We start from the raw sequence: 20,949 nt of genomic DNA, 5'->3' as shown, positions 1-20,949 counted from the left end.
GTCCAGGGTTGTCCATAAGACCTTAAGACAAAGGAGGGAAAGTAGGCCAATAGGCTCCATCCAATCTGCTTGCGATTCATGAAGATTACTGCTGATCTAATAATCCTCAATTCCACTTTCCTGCCTTATCTTCATAACCCTTCATTCTCATTTTGGTGAAAAATAGGTCTATCTTAGCCTTGAGTATACTTAACAGCCCAGCCTCTACAGCCCCAGGGTCACCAAGCCCAAGAAAGTTCCTCCTCATTTCTGACTTAAATAGGTGACTCCTTTACTCTGAGATTACGCCCTCTGGTCCTGTACTCTCTCACAAGAAGAAACAGCCATTTTCTGCATCTCGATCAGTGAGGGGTGGGCCATGGTCAGTGAGGTATGTCAGAAGCCATTGATGTAGTGGGGAACTTGTGGAAATCAATTGTGGGCAGCATGCTGAGACACTGAAGAGATAATAATTGTGAAGGAAAGGGTAACAACATATAGGGGTGAGAGACAGTACAGCATGGGAGGGCATGGGGTATGGCAGGAGTTGGGGTAATTGATGGTCATCACCACCCTGACTTCAATGATGAACAGTTCATGATGATGTTTGGCATGATTAAGATGTAGTTTGGGGTGGAGGGGATAAAGTAGGGAGATGAAGACTTAAATCAAAGAATTGGGTGGAAATGTGTGGAAGATCACAGTTGGTGATGGTGACAGGGAGGGCAAGGCAGAAAGGAGTATGAAGGTTTGGTGTCGTACATTGAGAGCCTGCAACTCACTCCGTGAGCTCTATTCCAGCTCTATCCAAATGGCAAGTGCACACGGGAAATGAAAGACGGCTGCTACCATTCTCAGAGTGAGCAGATTAAGGTTTTTTTTAAGATCCCTAGGGGTTCAGACTCTACTTGTGAACAATGCGAGGTCCTTCAAGGGGCAATTGCATTAATCAGAGACTCACGCAGTTAGTAAAGGCATGTTATCACAGCATCATGGATGTGAATCTCATGCATTGACCAGCTATTACACCGACAAGTCTTGGCCACAAGCAATCTTGACCATGTTATTGAATATTCCAAATAAATCATAGTGATGGGTCTGAAGCAGAGTAATCTCGGTCAACATGTAAAGTTTCAGCTAAGAGCCACAATTTGCAAACATGTTCGAAGGTCGTGTAGCCTGTACAAGGCCCAGAAGCAGCTCACCTGGGTCTATAATATGCGCATACCATTATCAAATGTGCAATACTGCCTTTCTTGGGTAATGTGGGGGAGGTTGTGGGGGCCTTGTTAGGGAGAAAGGGTCTCATTCTTCCTACCACACCTACAACCTCCTATTTATGTGTGCCACATGTCTTATGGAACATACAGCTGAATCAGGTCTACGTTATTATAGGTTCCAGTAGAGGCATCCCTATTTGTCTGAGGTGACAACATTACAATGTTTAACAATTGCTGTTTAAAAGCTATTTGTGAAATCTGTGAGTGCTGAATGTTCACTTTACTGAGGGGCTGCATTGTTTCTGATATTGACCACAGAGGCTCATTGAAACTATGCCCATTGGTACCCACCAGTAGCAGAGACTAGGACCTGAGGCCACAGCCTCAGAGTGAAGTGACAACTCTTTAGAACTGAGATAAGGAGGAATTTCTTCAGCTAGAGGCTGGTGAATCTATGGAACTCATTGCTGCAGAGGGCTGTGGAGGTCAAGTGTCTTCAAGACAGAGATAGATAGGTTTTTGATTAGTAAGGAGATCAAGGGATATGGGGAGAAGGAAGGGGAATGGGGATGAGAAACATATCAGCCATGATTAAATGGAGGAGCAGACTCAATGGACCTAATGGCCTAGTATGCTCCTATATCTTATGATTGTAAGATTCTAGTCACAGATGCTGTTGTTGCCATTGTGTTTACTATTGTCAGAGTGTCCACAGAAGTTAATGAGGGACGTGTGTCTGTAAACCGAGGACCAGTATCAACGAACAGCAGATGTAAAGCAGCCTCCTAATGCAAAGTCCAGAAATATGCATCCTCATGATGTAGGGAACATGCACAAGACCCATAGTCATTCATCTCCCGTCACTCTCTGATGCTTCACTCCATCCAAAACCAATATATTCTTCTTAATATACTGTGCACAAAATTGCTCACTGCACTCCAAATGCAGTCTGATTTGAACTTTGTACTTAAACATGACTTCTGCCTTTTATTCTATTAAGCTGCTCTATTAAGTGCTGGCATTCTGTTAGTTTTCTTCATTATTTTCTGCACTTTTTGTAACAATTTAATGATCCATACTTGAACCCTCAAGTTTTCACTGTTTCTACATTTTTGCCATTTAGAAAATACCTGGTGTTTCAGGCCCAGAATAGATGACCTCACATTTGGCGACATTGTAAACCATTTGCCACATGTTCCTCCGTTCACTTAAGCTCTAATATTCCTGCAATTACATCTCCCTCCACGCTGATTACAATGTTACCAATCTTTGTGTTGGCAGCAAAGTTGAATGTGTAGCTCCTCATCCCATCATCGAAGTGATTAATAAAACAGTGGTCATGGATACCCCAAGACAGATCTTCATGGGACTACAATGAACACATCCTACCTATCATAGTTCTCCACTATCCCTCCTCTCTGTATGCTGCCACTCAACTAATTTCCTAACCGTGTCAATAATTTACGATCAATTTTATGAATTTCAACTTTAGCTAACAATGTCTTTTGAGGGATTTTATCCTGTCTCTGGAAATCCATATAAAAAGCATGCATAGACATTACCTTATCAACTAGTTTAGTCACCTCTTCAAAAAAGATAATCAGGTGGAATTCAGACTCTGTTTGCTCATAGAGGAACAGTTTATTGTGAAAGATATTAATCTTTTAAATCTATTTTCACCTGACTATAATCTTTGACAGCACCTTCTAAACCAGTGACCTCCACCACTTAGAAAAACAACGATAGCAAACAGATGGGAACAATACCATATGCAATGCAAGTGTAGGAAATGGGGCAGGAATACACTGTTTAGTCTCCTAAGTCTACACCACCATTTATTAAGATCAAGACTGATCTGATTGTGCCTTCAATTCCTCTTTTCTAACTGTTCCCCAAACTTTTGACTCCCTTATAGACCAAAACTCTATCTGACACAGCTTCAATCTCCATTACTTTCTTGTCAATGACCCTCAGAAAAGAAGCTTGTTATCTCTGTCTTAATTGGCAGAGCGCTTGTTTTTGACCTCTGTCCCCTTGTTACAGAAACCCCCATGAGAGGAAACATCCTCTCAGCATCTACTATGTCAATCTTAGATGTTTTAATAAGATTACCTCTCATTGTTCTAAATCTGCATGCGTATTGATCCAATATGATCAATTTCTGAGGTGAAGGGCATATCTCAGGAGGAGAAACTTTAGCACATAAAGCTCTTGCCTTCCAGAGGTATAAGTTGTTTCCAATTTTTTAAAAAATAGATCCCAACAATCTTCTGTTGTTTTACCCATTTACGGAGCTTTCTGTTTGATTTAGACTGTCTTTAATTTCATTGAAGTTTGTCTTAAGTAAATCAAGAAATTTAGGCACATTTTATATTTGTCCTTACTAACCATTATGTTGAATCGAATTGGTACTCAAAGAATGTTGATGTGCTATTAGCCTGAACTAAATATACCTGGTTCATTAGCCCCTCACTGCACTCCTTTTCTGCTCTCCCCTTCTCCCTCTCTCCTCATCCTATTGTTTTCTTCCCTCTTCCTGCTTAAAATTTTGTCCTTCTCCCTTCCACTCCCTCCCTAGATGACCTACAATTGTGCAGGTCCAAAGGTCAGTGGTGACTCCAGATGACCCTGAGGCCATTGTCTCCTGAAAGCAGTAGATTGCCAACTCAGGTTGAGAGTGTATGTTTCACCCTTTGTTAATGCAGACTGACTCTCAAAATGGCAACCCATTGGCACTATTGGAGTGCCATCAACTTTGTGCCTGAAAAAGGCAAGAAAGGAAAACATATTCCTACATATTTGACTGCTTGCTCTAATGTGATTGCAGACAACAACGGTGAATTCTGTCGAAAATGAAACACTGAACAAAAGTCCCGAACCACTAAACACCCCCGTGATTGTGAATAACTTGACATTTCACACAAACCAGAACTGAATTGATGAGACACCACACAAACCACAGAATGCACATAGGGTGCAGTTGAAAATAGAGCCTGTGGCTTCTCCTTACTGTGTTTGACGTAAGTTTCACCTGTTGCAAATTCAGATGTTTAATAGGGAGGGACAGATTGAAATGAATGACTTGCATTTATATGCAAGATTTCATGACCTGCAGCCAAAGTAGCATCTGGTTTGATTTGATTTCATTTATTAGTATTGTCACATGTACCTAGGTACAGTGAAAAGTTCTGTTTTGTGTGCAGTACAGGCAGATCATAACAGACAAAGGTCATAGCATGATTGAATAGAAAGAAGAATACAAAGTTATGGCTGCAAAGAAGGTGCACAAAAAGGACATTGTTAGTAATTTTAACAGACTGGAATTGAGGTTTGAAAGTGCAGAGCGATTGTAAGAAATGTGAGAATAAGAGTTGCTGTAGAGAGCTCGCAAGGGGTCGCCCATCTTTGAAATGGAGAAGCTTTGCGTACACAGTAGCTAATTTACATGTGGCAAGCTCCTACAAACTGCATTGTGGCAATAAATATACATAAAAATATATTAAAATAATTGGCAGACAGTTTGACGTTTTTGCGAAATTAATTATTTTTTCCTTTATTCGTTAACCGGATGAGGGTGTCGCTGACCAGGCAGCATTTATTGTCCATCCCTAATTGCCCAGCGGGCAGTTCAGAGTCAACCACATAGCTGTGGGTCTGGAGTCACATGTAGGCCAGACCAGGTAAGGGTGGCAGTTTCCTTCCCTAAAGGACATTAGTGAATCAAATGGGTTTTTCTGACAATCAACAATAGATGCATGGTCATTATTAGATTCTTAATTCCAGATTTTTTTTAATTGAATTCAAATTCCACCATCTGCCATGGTGGGATTTGAACCCAGGTCCCCAAAATGTTACCTGGATCTCTGGGTTAACAGTCCAGCAATAATACCACTAGGCCATTGCCTCCCCCTCTGTAGAGGGGTTAATATCGACCAGCACACCAGGAACATGTTTCCTCTTCTTTAAAAGCATCATGCAATCTTCTATACCCACTGGAGAGCTCAGAAGATGGTTTATTGTCTCATCTGAAAGATGGTACCTCTGATAGTGCAGACCTCCTTCAGTATTAGTGCCAAATTGGTGCTCAATAGTCTTTGGATTGTGATCTGAACTCTCATCCTCCTGGCTCAGACATTGGGATCCTATAAACCAACCAAAAGCACATGAAAAACTTGCCCAAATAGCCTTCTTGAAGCAAAGGTCACTGTCAGACACAATCTATTGAGGACGATCCCTTAAAGGAGAGGCTGTTGTGACAGAAGAGTGGATTGTTGCACTCAAAAACAGAAATTGCTGGAAAGCTCAGCACGTCTGGCAGCATCTGTGAAGAAAATTCAGAGGTAACATTTCAGGTCCGGTGACCCTTCCTGAGAACTGATGGTAGCTAGGGAAATGTCAGTTTATATGCAGAAGATAGGGTGGGGAGAGTGGTAAGGAGTAAACGATTGGTGGGGATAGATCCCAAAGAGAGAGAAGAGCAGTTGGACAGACAAAGGAGTGGATAACAATTTGGCTAGGAGGGGGAATTGCCATTAATGCAGACTGTTAGTGGCTAACAATGGGTTGTGTGTAATAGCAGACTACATGATCACAAGTCTTGGTATGTGGGGGCGGCAGCTAAGGCACAGGAGAGTTCAAGCCCTAAAGTTATTGAACTCGATATTGAGTCCAGAATGTTGCAGGTTTCCCAGGCGGAAAATGAGGTGTTGTTCTTCCAGCTTACACTGAGCTTCACTGGGACACTGCAGAAAGCCAGAGACACAGATATTGGCCAAGAAACAGGGTGTTATGTTGAAGTGGCAGGCAAATGAAAGCTCAGGTCCATTTTTGCAGACAGAACGTAGGTGTTCTGCAAAGCAGTCATCCACTCTACACTTCATTTCCCCAGTGTAGAGGAGACCACATTATGAGCAGTGAATGCATTAGACTAGATTGTGGGGAGAGCAGGTAAAACGCTGCTTCATCTGGAAGGTACGTTTGGGCCCTTGGATACTGAGGAGGGAGGAGGTAAATGAGCAAGTGTTACACCTTCAGTGATTGCAGGGGAAAGGTGACATGAGGCAGGGGGGTTGTGTTGGGAGAGAAGAAAGTGTGGACCAGGGTGTCCCAGAGGGAACGGTCCCTGCAGAAGGCGAACAAGGGAGGAGAAGGGAATGTGTGTCTGGTGGTGGCATCTCACTAGAAGTGGCGGAAATGGTGTCTGATGATTTTCTGGATGTGGATGCTGGTGGAATGGTAGGTGAGGACAAGGGGAACCCTATCACTGTTGCAGGATGGAAAAGAGGGGGAGGGCAGAAGTGCAGGAGATGGATCAGAACCTGTTGAGGGTCCTGTCAACAACAGTGCTGGGGAGTCCTTGGTTGAGGAAGAAGGTGAACGTTTCAGAGACTGCCTTATCAAAATTGACATCATTGGAACATATGCCTGAAAGGAAAAGAAAACATTTCTTGCTAGCGTAGTGAATGAGCCGTAGAATGAGGTGGAACTGTAGAGTGGTGCAGCCCTGAGCCAGCGTGATGTGATGGTGTTGGAGAGAGAGGCAAGAACAGCTGACTGTGGAATGTTGAACATCACGGAGATACCTGTGACCCTGGATGGATTTAAAGTACCAGGGATGAAACTTTAGTTGGAATCCACTTTTCCACAGCCACATCACATTCCTCAATGACTGCCTCTGGCTCAGATTCACCCCTCATGGATTTCAGGCATCAAGGCCCACAAGATGCAGCAACTCAGAGATACCCGTAGCCCTCTGGAATCTTCCTCCCCTCCCCTTCCCTCTGACTCCATTCCCTCACAAAACTCCACCTCCTGTCGGGTATTCACTATCCCTCGTAACCTTCTGCTCTCTGATGCTGAGTGTTCGGTACTCAGAAAAGGCTTCAGTTTTATCCTTCTGCATCCCACCTTGATGAATTTCAGACACAAAATGACATCGAACTCTTCTTCCGTTGTCGTCACCTCCGTGCCCAATGCTTTGGATAAGAGTTCTCTCCCCATCCCACAGACCTATTCGCCCACCTCCAACACTCTCCCTCCACCTGGACCCCTCCTTCTGGCCTTCTACCTGCATTTGACCTGTTCATTGAGAAAATTCATCGATGTTGCACCCCCTCACCCATTCGAACCAATCTCCCCCCAAACTGACTGCACTTCACATGATTGGATCCAACTCTTTGTAATTAAGCCAGCCGATAAGGGTGGTGCTGTTGTAGTCTGGTGCTGTTGTAGTCTGGTGTACCAACCTCAACATTGCAGTGGCTGAGGGCCAGCTCTCAGATACCACCTCCTATGTCCCCCTGGACCATGATCCCATCATGGAACATCAAACCATTGTGTCAAGTACAGTCACTATCCTCATTTCATCTGGTGATCGTACTCCCACCCACCTCCCTCTGGCCAATGGCTGCCCCCAAGCTGATAGTCCCCCAGCCCCACACAGCTCACTTTACGTCCTTCCAAAAATCCACAAACAGGACTGCCCGGGCAGACCCGTTGTTTCAGCCTGCTCCTGCCCCACAGAACTCATCTGTTCCTACCTTGACTTAGTCTTCTCTCCCTTGCTCCAGTCCCTGCCCAGGTACATCTGTCATTCCTCTAACGCTTTACGCCAGTTTCAGGATTTCCAGTTTGCAGACTCCAGTCGCCTCCTCTTTGCCACAGATGTGCAATTCCTTTCCACGTCCATTCCCCACCAGGAGGGTCTCAGGGCTCTCCACTACTTCCTGGAGCAAAGGCTTGAACTGTCCCCACTCATCACCCTCCTCCACTTGGCCGAGCTCATCCTCGACCTGAACAACTTCTCTTCTAACTCCTCTCATTTTCTTCACGTCAGAGTGGTGGCCATGGGAACCCGCATGGGCCCTAGTTATGTCTCTTCATGGGGTACATGGAACATTCCTTGTTCCAGTCCTATTCTGGCCCCCAACCACAACTCTTTCTCTGAAATAGCAACGATATCATCGGTGCTGCTTTCCTCTCTGGAATTGGAAAAGTTCATCGATTTCACTTCCAATTTCCATCCTACCATCACTTTCACCTGGTCCATCTCTGACTCCTCCCTCCACTTCCTCAACATCTCTGTTTCCATTTCTGGGGATAGACTGGCTACTAATATCCATTACAAACCCACTGACTCCCACAGCTACCTGGACTATACATCCTCACACACAATTTCGTGTAAAGGCTCTATTCCATTCTCCCATTCCTCTGTCTCTGTCACATATATTCCAAAGATTCCAACTTTGACAAGGCAGCCTCGGAAACATTCACCTTCTTCCTCGACTGAGGACTCCCCAGCATCGTTGTCGACAGGACCGTCAACCGGGTCCAACCCATCTCCTGCACGTCAGCCCTCATGCCCTCTCTTCCCTCCTGCTGCAGCGATAGGGTTCCCCTTGTCCTTACCTGTCTGCGTCCAGAAAATTATCAGACACCATTTCCACCACCTCCAGCAGACACATATTTCCCTCCCCTCCTTTGTCCACCTTCTGCAGGGATCGTTCCCTCCAGGACACCCTGGTCCACCCTTCCTTCACTCCCAACAACACCCACCCCCACCACCACAGCCTCACGGCACCTTCTCCTGCAATCGCCAAAGGTGTAACACTTGCTCATTTACTTCCTCCCTCCCCAGTATCCAAGGGCCCAAACATTCCTTTCAGGTGAAGCAGCGTTTTACCTGCCCTTCTCACAATCCAGTCTACTGCATTCTGTGCTCATAAAGTGGTCTCCTCTACACTGGGGAAACGAAATATACAGTGGGTGACTGCTTTGCAGACCATCAATGTTCTGCTCGCAAAAATGACCCTGAGCTCTCAGTTGCCTGCCACGTCAACACACCACCCTGTTCCCTGGCCAATATCTCTGTCTCAGGCTTGCTGTAGTGCTCCAGTGAAGCTCAGCATAAGCTGGAAGGACAACACCTCATTTTCCACCTCGGAAACCTGCAATATTCTGGACTCAATATTGAGTTCAATAACTTTAGGGCTTGAACTCTCCCATGTCTTAGCCCCTACCCCCACATACCAGGCCTTGTGATCACATAGTCTGCTATTACACACAACCCATTGTTAGTCACTAACAGCCTCCAGTAACAAGTATTCACCCTCCCAACCAGATCGTTATCCACTCCTTTGTCTGTCCAACTGCTGTTCTCTCTCTTTGGGCTCTATCCCCGCCTACCGTTTACTGACTACCCCCTTCTCCCCCACCCCATCTTCTGCATATAAACTGACACTTTCCTAGCTACTGCCAGTTCTGAGGAAGGGTCACAGGACCGGAAATGTTAACTCTGATTTCTCTTGACAGATGCTGCCAGACCTGCTGAGTTTTCCAGCAACTTCCGTTTTTGTTTGAGTTAAAACCTCCACAGTTCTTTCGGTTTTTATTTAGAGTTGTTACGTATGCTGTCACAGGTGAGATGTGCAGGCACCCTGTTCCCTTTCGTGATGGAGGTTTTGTGGAAACAATGAAAGCGAGCTTAATTTGCAACATGATTCAAGGGCAACTAGAGATGGGCAAGAAATGCTGGCCAGCCAGTAATGCCCACATCCCACAAATGAATAGAAAAAAAAAGATTCCCATCCTCCAGCAAAGATAATAGGTTCAAGCCTAACCACTAACCTCAATGAAATCTGCCTAGGCCCTTCTTCTTGGGATACATGCAGGAAAACCTAGCAGATTCCAGGAGAAAAGGAGAGCAAATGTCCTCAATTTTGCCTTATTTTGTGAGGAACCCAGTAAACATGATACAAGTGTCAGGTGGAGGTTCATCATCCTCTGGGTGGTATGACATGATTTCAGCTAAAGTTTATTTATTTCCTAGAATGAAATCTGGATGGATAGATGATATTTTGCTTTTGTTTTCTAAAATGTGGTGATTTTTCACTGAAACATAAACACACAAAGCTGGTTTTATTCATAAAATAGAAGTTTATTGCACAAAATAAATAAAAAATAAAATAAAGCCAATCTGTCTAAATATTCCAAAGCTTGAAACTTTTAAAAACACATGGCAAACCAAAATTCTATATTTCCCAATACCGTCACTTTAAAGAAACTCAAAAATCAGAGAATTTCTCTTCCCTGACAAATCTATCGATTTGATTTAATTGCTTGTTTTCTAGTCCTGAGAGATGTGAAGCATTTTCCTTCAACACTCACATACAAGTACCATCTTAGACTTTCTCAGATTTAAATAACATATGCAAATTTCTAACCAAATGTTTTCCATTGGAATTTTCACAAATTAAATCCTTTCACTAATGAAGCAGATTTAACTGCTTTGAAAAATCTACTTTTTCTAGGAGAGACTGTAATGACACCTGATTTCAGTCAGCTTCTCTTTTGAACTGCCTAAAAACCAAATCTCTGGTTCTTGTTAAAGCTAAAATCAATTCTTATTTATTCTAAACCTGAAAGCAAGTGAAGATCTTTGAATGTTTTCTCTCTCCTCACATAAATCTCCACAATATAATGAAGTCTGCACTAACATTCCAGGAGGTTTAAAGTCATGGTTCCGGAAGAACTAACCTAATTAAATTTTAACCTCATTACAAAAATAGACTAACACACAATTGACACTACTTTAAAATCCAAACTATGAAACATTCTACCTATTTATAGAAGTCACATACCTTCTATCACAGGTCGGCATTGTATTGAATTGTCGTTGTTTTGAATACACTATTTCATTTCACAAGGTGCATTTTTCTTGGAGCCAAGGATCAGCACACAGATAACTAACTTTCCAAGCTGGGCTGCTCTAGTGTTCTCAGGTTGGAGTCGGTGGGCCCATTTTCAAAGTGCTAGTTAATAACCTGTCCTTCCAAGAATCATGATTCTTTCCTGTTGCCACCAATCACCACCAACCAATTACCCCTTGGCTAGTTGTACAGTCATAGAGGTTTGCAGCCCAACTTGCCCATGCCACCCAGTTTTCACAATTAATCTAGTCTCATTTGCCTGCATTTGATCCATATCCCTCCATACCTATCCCATCCATGTACCTGTCCAGATGTTTCTTAAATGGTAAAATTGTACTCGCCTCTGTCGCTACCTCAAGCAGACCATTCCAGCCACTCACCACCCTCTGTGTGAAAAAAATTGCCCCATGTACCCTTTTGTATCTCTCCCCTCTCACCTTAAACTTATGCCCTCTAATTTTAGACTCCCCTACCCTGGTGATAAGCCTGATACAATCAAAGGTCCTGATACATTTCCTGCAAAATGTAACAGAAACAGTGTTTGTTAGCCATCACCCTGTACCATTGCATGGTTACTGTAGCATGGTGACTCTGATTCCCCTGCTGTCATTTGTCCCAGTTTTTTTCATACCCCAGTTACCAAGTTTTTTTTTAATGAATTTGTATTAATAATAATAGTTTTCACCTGCATTTGTTCATCAGCTAACATAGCTCCTGTAAAACCTGGATTATAAATTATGTCTCTTCAGGTACCATTTTATGGTTGTTATATTGCTGAAACAAATAAAGTCACAAATATATAAATACCTTGCCTCTGTTTCGAGATGGTGTGATTAAAATTGGGTCTTAGTAAATGAATTTCAATTGAACATAAGAAACTCAGAATATGCAAGATCCTTAAGGGCATTTTACTGGTAATGAAAACTTCCCTTTCACCCAAAGCAGGTATTTGAATTAACGACTACTGATCAGATCAAAGTATTTTCTGTTTGCTGACTGCAAGGGTCTAATGAAACTCAGTTCATTGGTGATAGGGTCATAATCCACATCTGTCCATAATGTAATACAAATAATTAACTTGGAAATTCAATTCAAATAAGCCAGAATGTCAGAAATGGAAATGTCAAACTAGCCACTTTTCTTTGAAGGTTAAGGTTAAGACATTTGGTTGGGCCAGAATATAGGGAATTTAACTTTGTATACCTGGGCTATGGCACACCTAACTTAGAAATGCTCGATATTTTTGTTCAGTCTGTTTGGAGATGTTATTATACACCACTGGGACAGGTGGGATTTTCTGTCCTATCAGTTGGATAGGACAGAAAAATAATCCATTCACCCAATCCAGCTCAACACATCACTGAAAGTCACATAGGCAAATGATTTTTCCCCAATATATTGTTCCAACCCCATGTCAACATTTCATTAGAGCATATAAGTTCTAATTTCAAACTAAGATGATGACATGCGTTCAAAAACTCTAAACATTTTGTTAGATACCCAGCATCAAAACTGTGTAGGAACACATGCAGTTGATGTTATGTAACAAAGATAGTACTGACCAGTTGCAAAGATTACTTTGTATTCAGTGTATATGGTAAGTGAAGTGAGAGTGATCATGCAATGACAACAAATATCTCTGTCAATGTAGTAATGTGAGGTTTGCACTCTCATGAGTGAACATATAATAGTCTTTATTAAACACAACTATTTGTAAGGCAGGGTAAGAAAGGACATCCTGCTGGAACCTTACAGATTTTTGACCATCTCCATGTGATCTGGCATCACTGTCACTATGGGAAAGCATGGTGAAACTCACACTCTGCTACTCCTAAGGTCGTTAAAAATATTAATATTTCTTCAAATCATTCAAAATGTCCCCCATGTTCCTGTTTGTCAGCTAAACAGAAAACACTGATGGGTTTGGTTACTTAACTAGAAGCTCTCGCATAGTACAAATACATTTCTAAGCACAGTTAAACAAAATATGAATTATCAACTTAAAACTTTAACTAGTCAAGATGGTGGTGGAGTAGGAATTTCCAACTGGAGCTCCTCCACTCTGTCTGTTCCTTTCCCTTTTTTATTCTTCCCCATTTGGTTTCTCAGTGGGTCTCAGCCTCGTCTTCCATCAGCTTGTGATGGGGTCCCGGCCTGATCAACCAGCGGTTCATGACGGCTCTTGGCCTGGTCTCTTGGTGGCATGGTGGGTCCCGATGTGGTCTCTTGGCAGCTCTCAGTCTGGTCTCTCGTTGGTATGTCGGCTGGTCTCTCAGCGGCTTATGGCGGTATCTCAGCTTGGCATGCGAGTGGATCCTTCCCAGGCATGTTCCTGACGCACCGGGGGAGATTGGAAAGGTTTTGGTTCCAGCAGCAGCAGCGACAGTATCTGTGGTGATGGCATCGAGAACAGACAGCAGAGCGAGACAAGGGAGAACTCTTCAAAGACTGTTGAATTTTTAACTCATTCCTTTATTTTCCCAGTTTAAATTACGAAAGACTTTAATGTAAACTATTACTTATTTCTTTATTTTTCTACTATTCTGTGAAGAATTCTTAAGCTTTTAACTCTCATTTCCCTTACTACCTTGTACCTAAGCTTTGTTTTTGTACCTAGGTATCTTGGTACCTAAGATGGTACCACATCTAGCAACATTATACATTTTTGACTGTACTCCTGTACTTGGTGAGTACATGTGACAATAAAATCTAAAATCTCAGCCGTACCCCTTCTTAAACCTTTATACACACACATACAGACGAACAGAAATACACAGGTGGAGAAAAATTATTGCAGGAATAAAGTTCAATCTCATCAGTCCACAGGATTCAGTCAGGTGTTCTTTTGCATCTTTTGAGCATCTTTCTGATCTCTGATCTTTTTCATTTCAAAGCCTTTCAGATCTTTACTGCAGACACAGGGCAGTTGGCACACTCATTGTTCAGTCTCTAAGTTAATGACTAAAGGCAGCAGCTAATAGGTAAATTGTCAGTGAAAAGAGATAGCTGTCTTCCAATTTTTTACTACTTCTCTGTAAGGTGAGAGATGTTGTCTTTTTAAAGCCTGAAGGTTCCTGCTACTATAATGTTCACACATCAGCTCCTGAGCAAGAAACAGCTTATCAAGAGTTGTCATGCTGAGCAATCATGACCTACAAAACTGATCTTGATTGAAAAACCAGTCAATGGACTGTCTCTGAGAATTCCCCTAATCAAACAACTGTGGTACTGATGAATTCTGCAATCTCCCCTCAATCTTTGAGCAAAATGACAGTATGTATACAACCCACTAACTTGTTTTAAAAGTGCAACATCTCCATCCGCAGCTGCCATGGTTGAAAGCAGTCTCCTTTCCCATTTTGGTTCACAATCCAAAAATGTTTTTTGCATCAACGTAACATAGAACCTTTTGTACATTCAATAAAGGAATTATGAATCACTTACATCTCTACCCAAATTCTTTTATGGCACCCCTATTAGCAGTAATATTTAAACATGAACATTTAACTCTTTACTCCAAAATTACCCTTCATAAGTCTCTTTGGCTTGATGCATTAATCTCCAACAGTATTCTCTGCACTCTTGGAGTAAGGATGGGATGCATGTTGACTCTTATCGTTGTCTATGAGGTTAAACATAGAGTTAGGGTGGGACGACAACATCTCTGCAGCCAAGGACATTTCTGAAACCCTCTTAGAAATCAGAAATGTATCATTGTTGGTGAGCAAATAAAACTTCTGAGCTAGGATCAATGAGAAGCTCCTGCGGAAGACTGTAGTCTTCATGTTTGAGGGCAAATTGTTTACCTCTGTCTGCATTTCTGAGCCTTTTTTCGAAAAGAAATCATCCTTATTTGCAGGTGATGCTACTCTGATTATTTTTCTTTCTCCCAAGTTTGCAGAAAACTATCTTCCTTTAAGAATATCATTATTAAAAATAAGACCAGCATTCTTTAATTAGAGGTAAAAGGTTTCCTCAGCTAATAGTCCCAGCAAACAATGATGGCATTGGAAAACTGCTAATAGCTTAAGTTTTTAAGCCAGCACACCCTAAGTTAGTTGGGCTGCTTCAGTTTTTGTTGGAATTTGATCTGGTTGAGCTCCTTAGATGCTCAAATCCAAGCTGTGTCAAGACATACAAAATCTTGCCAAGCTACACAGTTTGACCCCTCCATTGTTGAGTGTGAACATTTCAAGTGAGCGTATGATGTGTTGATGAGGTGTACTTTTACATTCCAGCTGCCAGTCATGCAACTTATCCTAGCCTCTAAAAGTTATCAATACATCTGCCCCACATCCAATTAAAAAATAGTTTTCTTGTCATTAGCCATGATTTTGCATACAAAGTTTGCACTTATGGATCTGTGCAATTAGAGCCTGTCGCATTCCCCAAGGAAAAGTTAATCCTGTCCTTTTGTTCTCTCCTGCTGGGATACCCAGGGACTGCTGATCATGAGCTGCTTTTAATTTTCTATGCTGCTTCTGCAGCGATTTTCTTTATTCGTTCATGGGATGAGGACATTGCCGGCTAGGCAGCATTTATTACCCGTCCCTAATTACCCAGAGGGCACTCAATAGTCAACCACATTGCTGTGGTTCTAGGTCATATGTAGGACAGACCAGGTGGGGATGACAGATTTCCTTCCCTGAAGAGCATTAGTGAACCAGATGGATCTGTGGTCATCATTAGACTCTTAACTCCAGATTTTTATTGAATTCAAAATCCACCAGCTGCCGTGGTGGGATTCGAACCCAGGTCCCCAGGATATTACCTTAGTCTCTGGATTAACAATCCAGCGATACCACCAGGCCATCACCTCCCCAAGAGACTTGGTATCTATAAAACTAGTTGCTTGAATTTCCGTTGGTGGCATTTCTTAATGTAGTTAGCTGTGCCCTGCTCTTTAGTGCACTTGCCATTGGTGGATTTGTGGAGTGCTCATTTCTGTCCCAAACCTGCAGGTATTTCTGTTTCATTGTAATGGTTTACTCTTTGGGACTGATTTCATTCTTCTTCTTGCTTGTCACACTGTCTTTTGTATGGACTTTCCCTCTCTGTGCTTCAGTGTGCCTCGAAATGCATAGCTTGGTGCTTCCTGTCATCTCCAAGCATCTGTTCAGGTATTTCCTCCATTCCTCAAGCTTATGCTGTCCTTAGGATTTACCATTATTGCTGTCCTGGCACTGGTCTTCATTTTGGGTGCTCAGCGCTACTCGTCTCCAGTTCCATGGATCCCGTTATCATTGCTTCATATGAGATCTACACTCATTGAGTGATCATTAACAGGCTTTTTAAAGGTATGATAAGAGTGAACATCCTGCTGGAACCTTACAAATTTGAGCTTCATTTCTATGCAATCTAACATTATAATAACATAGCTCCTTTTGCATCTGACAGTAGATACTTTAAGATTAAGGTACAATTGACCCTTTACTCCATAGTAAGCAAAGCTACATTTCCTTTGCATGCTCTAGTTTTATGAATGTTCTTTACTTCCGTAACATTCTTCATTGGAAATGGTGAGCCTGCTTTGACATCCTAGTTGTGTACTGGTACTTTCAGTGTTGATGCCTTGAGCATGCATTTCAATGGGTGGAGAATCACAGGCTGCAATTTTATTCTCTTCAGCAATTTATCAGCACAAAGCGGTATTAAGTATATCTGGAAAATCATATTAGAAGGATTTGACACTCACCAGTGCAACTGTTGAGCCAGAGCAGCTCCATAATAATTTTGTTCAGATATAACCAACAACCATATCAAAGCCAAGAAACTGCTTTTGCCAATATGAACCTAAATGTGGAAAGCATTTAGATAACAATTCTCTGCCCATTATTACAATGAAATCCTAAATTATGTTACTGAGAGATGACTTTCCCCTTCTCCCATTGTGTGGAGGTAGTTGAGATACCCTTACTGACAAATTAGGATCAGAATATAATAGGTGCAAGGACCAAGTGTAAGCCTAGAGGTTCATATATTCCAGCAAGCATGCCAACTATAACGGATTATATTTGAAAGTTAAACATAATAAAATTGGTCAGAAAATGTCTGTCTAAATATCTTAATCTTGTCCATCTGGGCCAGTGGGCCAAGGAGAGGCAGATGGCATTCAATTCAGATAAATGCGAGGTGATGCATTTGGTAAGACACACCAGGATGGAATCTACACAGTTAATAGTAGGGCCCTGGAGAGTGTTGTCGAACAGAGAGACCTAGAGGTGCAAATACACAGTTCTTTGAAAGTGGCATCACAGGTTGACAGGATGGTGAAGAAAGCACACGTGCCTTCATCAGTCAGAGCATTGATTAAAGGAGTTGGGACGTCATGTTACAGCTGTACAACACATTGGTAAGGCCACATTTGGGGTACTGCATACAATTCTGGTCACCCTGCTACAGGAAGGATGTTATTAAACTGTTAAGAGTGCAAAAAAGATTTACAAGGACATTACTGAGACAGGAATGTTTGACTTATGAGGAGATCTTGGATAGGCTGGCACTTTTTTCCCATGGGGTGTATGGGGCTGAGAGCAACACTATAGATGTTTGTGAAATCTTGAGGGGCGTAGATAACGTGAATACCCAAGGGCTTTTTCCCAGTGTAAGGGTGTCCAGTACTTGAGGGCATAGGTTTAAGGTGAGAAAGGAAATATTTAAAATGGACCTGAGGGACAACTTTTTCCACACAGGGAGTGGTGCATATATGGAACAAGCTGCCAGAAGAAGTGATAGAGGCCAGTACAATTATGACATTTAAAAGGCATTTGGACAGGTACATGGATAGGAAAGGTTTAGAGGGCTATGGGTCAAAAGCAGGCAAATGGGACTAGTTCAGTTTAGGATACCTGGTCAGCATGGACGCATTGGACCAAAATGTCTGTTCCAGTGCTCTATGACTCTAAAGTGATCCTTCTAAAAAATGATCATATGGTTTTGCAGGACGCCATGATAGTGAAATGCAGGTAAAGTCATGGGCAGCTTCCTACTGAACCTCAATTTCAACAGCCTAAAACTTCCACTTAGGAAATAATCAAATAATCAATGTTTGTCAGAAAACTGACAAAGGGTCACTGGACTTGAGACATCAACTCTGTTTTTCTCTCTACAGACGCTGGCAGACCCGCTGAATTCCTCCAGCACTCTCTGTTTTTGTTTCAGATTTCCAGTGTCTGAAGTTCTGTGTTTTTATTTTGGTGGCTGTCACAGGTTCTTTGCTTCTGTACAGGGTACAGTGCTTATTTGCCCCCAACAGCAACCATTCAAAACCATTTGAACTCATGTCAACTTTCCCTTTTGTGCTTAATATCATTACTAAAACAAGCTCCAAAAACAAAACATATTGAATGAAGTGCACTTGGGTTTTTATTGGTATATCAAGCCATACCATTGCTGAACAATTTTTTGAGCCTTGAAAAACTAATTTTATGTTTGTTGAATGCCATTTTTATAAAATACAATAAAAATGATTTGTCTTTAACATTTGATTACACTATTTCAGTTACCATCTTATTCCAAATGTCCTAGCCCTGAAATTGTACAAAGTACGTAATTATCTTTGCATTTTACCTTCTGATTTGCTGAGCAACATTTCCAGTGTGATTGTTTGCATTGCCTACCTGATGATATTGCATTTGTTAGGTGCCAGACAATGCCGTATAATTGGTGCCAGAATCAAAGTAATATCAGGAAAAGGGAAATCCTGTCATGTATATGCATATGTAACAAAAAATCACTTGATCTTTGTGGCACCTTCTTTGAGGTAAGAGCTATCACTTCAGCACTGATCAAAGAATAGGGTCAATTTGTTTGTTAAACTATACTGTACAACTGTTAATACCTGCATATGAAGATTGTACGATTGCTATTTTCACTGGTAAATTCAAACCATTCAGCAAAAACAAATCACATTTCTATGCCATTTCTAACAAAGTAAAATGTCACGAGGTGTTCCACAGGAACGTAGTCAGACTAAAAGTGTTGGCGAGTCACAGAGGGAGATATTAGATCAGGTGACCAATACAAATACACAAGCAAGGAATAAGATTATGCCACTCAGGCCTTCCAGCCTGCTCCACCATTCACTAAGGTCATGGCTGACTTAATTTATCCTTAACTCCACATTCCTACATTCTCAATAATCTTTTGTTCCCTTGGCAATCAAGAATCTATCCACTTCTGCCTTAAAAATATTTAAAGATTCTGCATCCATTGCCTTTAAAGGAAGGGAATTCCAAAACTTCGAGACTTAGAGAGAAAAAAAAGTTTCCTCATCTCTGTCTTAAGTGGGAGACCTCTTATTTTTAAGCTATGGCCTTTAGTTCTACAAGATGAAACATCCTTTCAACATCCACTCAGTCAAGTCCCCTCAAGTCCTTACATGTTTCAATTAAATCACCTCTGACCCTTCTAAATTTCAGATGATAGAGGCCTAGCTTTTCCTCATAAGGCAATCCACTCATTCCAGGTATTATTCTAGTAAACCTTTTCTGAATTGCTTCCAACTCATTAACATCCTTCTGTAAATAGTGACCAGTATTGCACATTGTACTCCAGATATGTTCTCATCAATGCCCTTTATAAGTGAAGCTTGGCTAAAGGGCAGAATGAGAAGGGAAATGTATTGTTTATTCACACAGGGCAACTTTTTTACACAGAGAGTGGTTTGTGGGTGGAATAAACTTCCAGACGAAGTGGTGGATGCAGATGTAGTTATAACGTAAAAGACATTTAGATAAGTATGCAAATGATAAATGTTTACAGGGATATAGGTCAAGCGCAGGCAGGTGGGATGTGTTTAGTTTGGGATTATGTTCGGCATGGACTGGTTGGACTGAAGGCTCTGTTTCTATGCTGTATGACTCTATGCCTAGTTACAAAGGTAAAAGTAGATAAATCTCCAGAAACAATGAGGTCTGTATAATTATGTAGACACAAAAGAAAAATAAGTATTTACTGGTGCCTTTCTTTTCACATAGGTATGACATGCCAAGCACGGAGTTCATACGTTACCAATGAAATCCTGTGGGGTTACCGCTTCATGCCTGTCCTATCATTGGAGGAGGGATTTTATGAGGTTGATTACAACAACTTTCATGAGACCTATGAGATAAAGACACCATCCTGCAGCGCCAAAGAGTTGGCGGAGATGAACAGCAAGGTGGAACTGCCCCTCACCTGGTCAGTCTCCACCAAGCTAAACGAGGAGGAGGAGGAGGCGGAGGAGGAGGAGGAGGAGGAAGGGGAGGTGCAACCAGAGGACAAACACCATGAGGAGCAATCCGAGCAGAATGGCGAGGTTACAAACTTAGAAAACGAATCCAAAGTATGAATCAGAAGAAACTGGAATCTCACATTTCTAGTGCAGGCAGTAAGGGAATCAGAGTGTGAAGCCACACACTGAAGACTTAGATATTTGAACGAAAATAACTGATCAGGGAAATGGGGGGGTTTGGGAGTTGGGAAATGAATGGTTGGGGATGGGGGGGTACAGGGGTTGAGGGATGAGGTGGGATCACTCCGAATTAACAGGACAGAGTTTGGTTTGCAAGGGAATTTTTAACCAGTTAATATGGACACAAAATAGAGCGACTAAAATGCCTCATTAGAGCATACTTGGGTTCAGAAGCTATTTAGAATTCACTGTTTTAAATGCTGGAACAGTAAACTGTCAGCTTTTTAAAGTATCCAACCTTTAAGTAGTAAGAATTATACAGAAGTGTTTCTAATGCTATGCTGTAAAGTGAATACAGCGAAATGATCCCTTTTTACGCTTAATACATGTGTCTGTGTATATATTAAACTGTTCAGAAAGTAACATTATTAGATTCAATCAAGATCTCAGGAAGGATGCTGGGCAGGTGGAAGATGTTGTACATTTAAAGAAGCTCTGCTATATTTTCACTGGAGCTACCACAAGAGCTATTTTTGGATGTTGTTTACGAGTGGCTTTCTTTTTTAAACCCTTTGTAATTTCCAACACTACTTTCTTTGGGAAGAAGAGCCCAGCATCCATTCAAAGAAAACCATATTAAATCAACAGC

General features: G+C 41.8%; 1 protein-coding gene across 1 annotated transcript in view; it reads left to right on the top strand.

Moving 5' to 3' along the window:
- kcnj6 (potassium inwardly rectifying channel subfamily J member 6) overlaps window positions 1-20,322 on the top strand; it is a 40,464-nt gene extending 20,142 nt beyond the window's left edge. The window contains exon 2 of the mRNA XM_020533682.2: window positions 19,885-20,322. Within this exon, the coding sequence (XP_020389271.1) occupies window positions 19,885-20,237 (353 nt within the window). The 3' untranslated portion in view covers window positions 20,238-20,322. The remainder of the gene's footprint in view (window positions 1-19,884) is intronic.
- Window positions 20,323-20,949: the final 627 nt, after the last annotated feature.

The sequence above is a fragment of the Rhincodon typus genome, chromosome 11 (genome assembly GCF_021869965.1).
Source record: "Rhincodon typus isolate 14 chromosome 11, sRhiTyp1.1, whole genome shotgun sequence".
Taxonomy (NCBI): Eukaryota; Metazoa; Chordata; class Chondrichthyes; order Orectolobiformes; family Rhincodontidae; genus Rhincodon; species Rhincodon typus.
The sequence above is the reverse complement of the archived record's forward strand: the minus strand, read 5'-3'. Positions and strand labels throughout refer to the sequence as shown.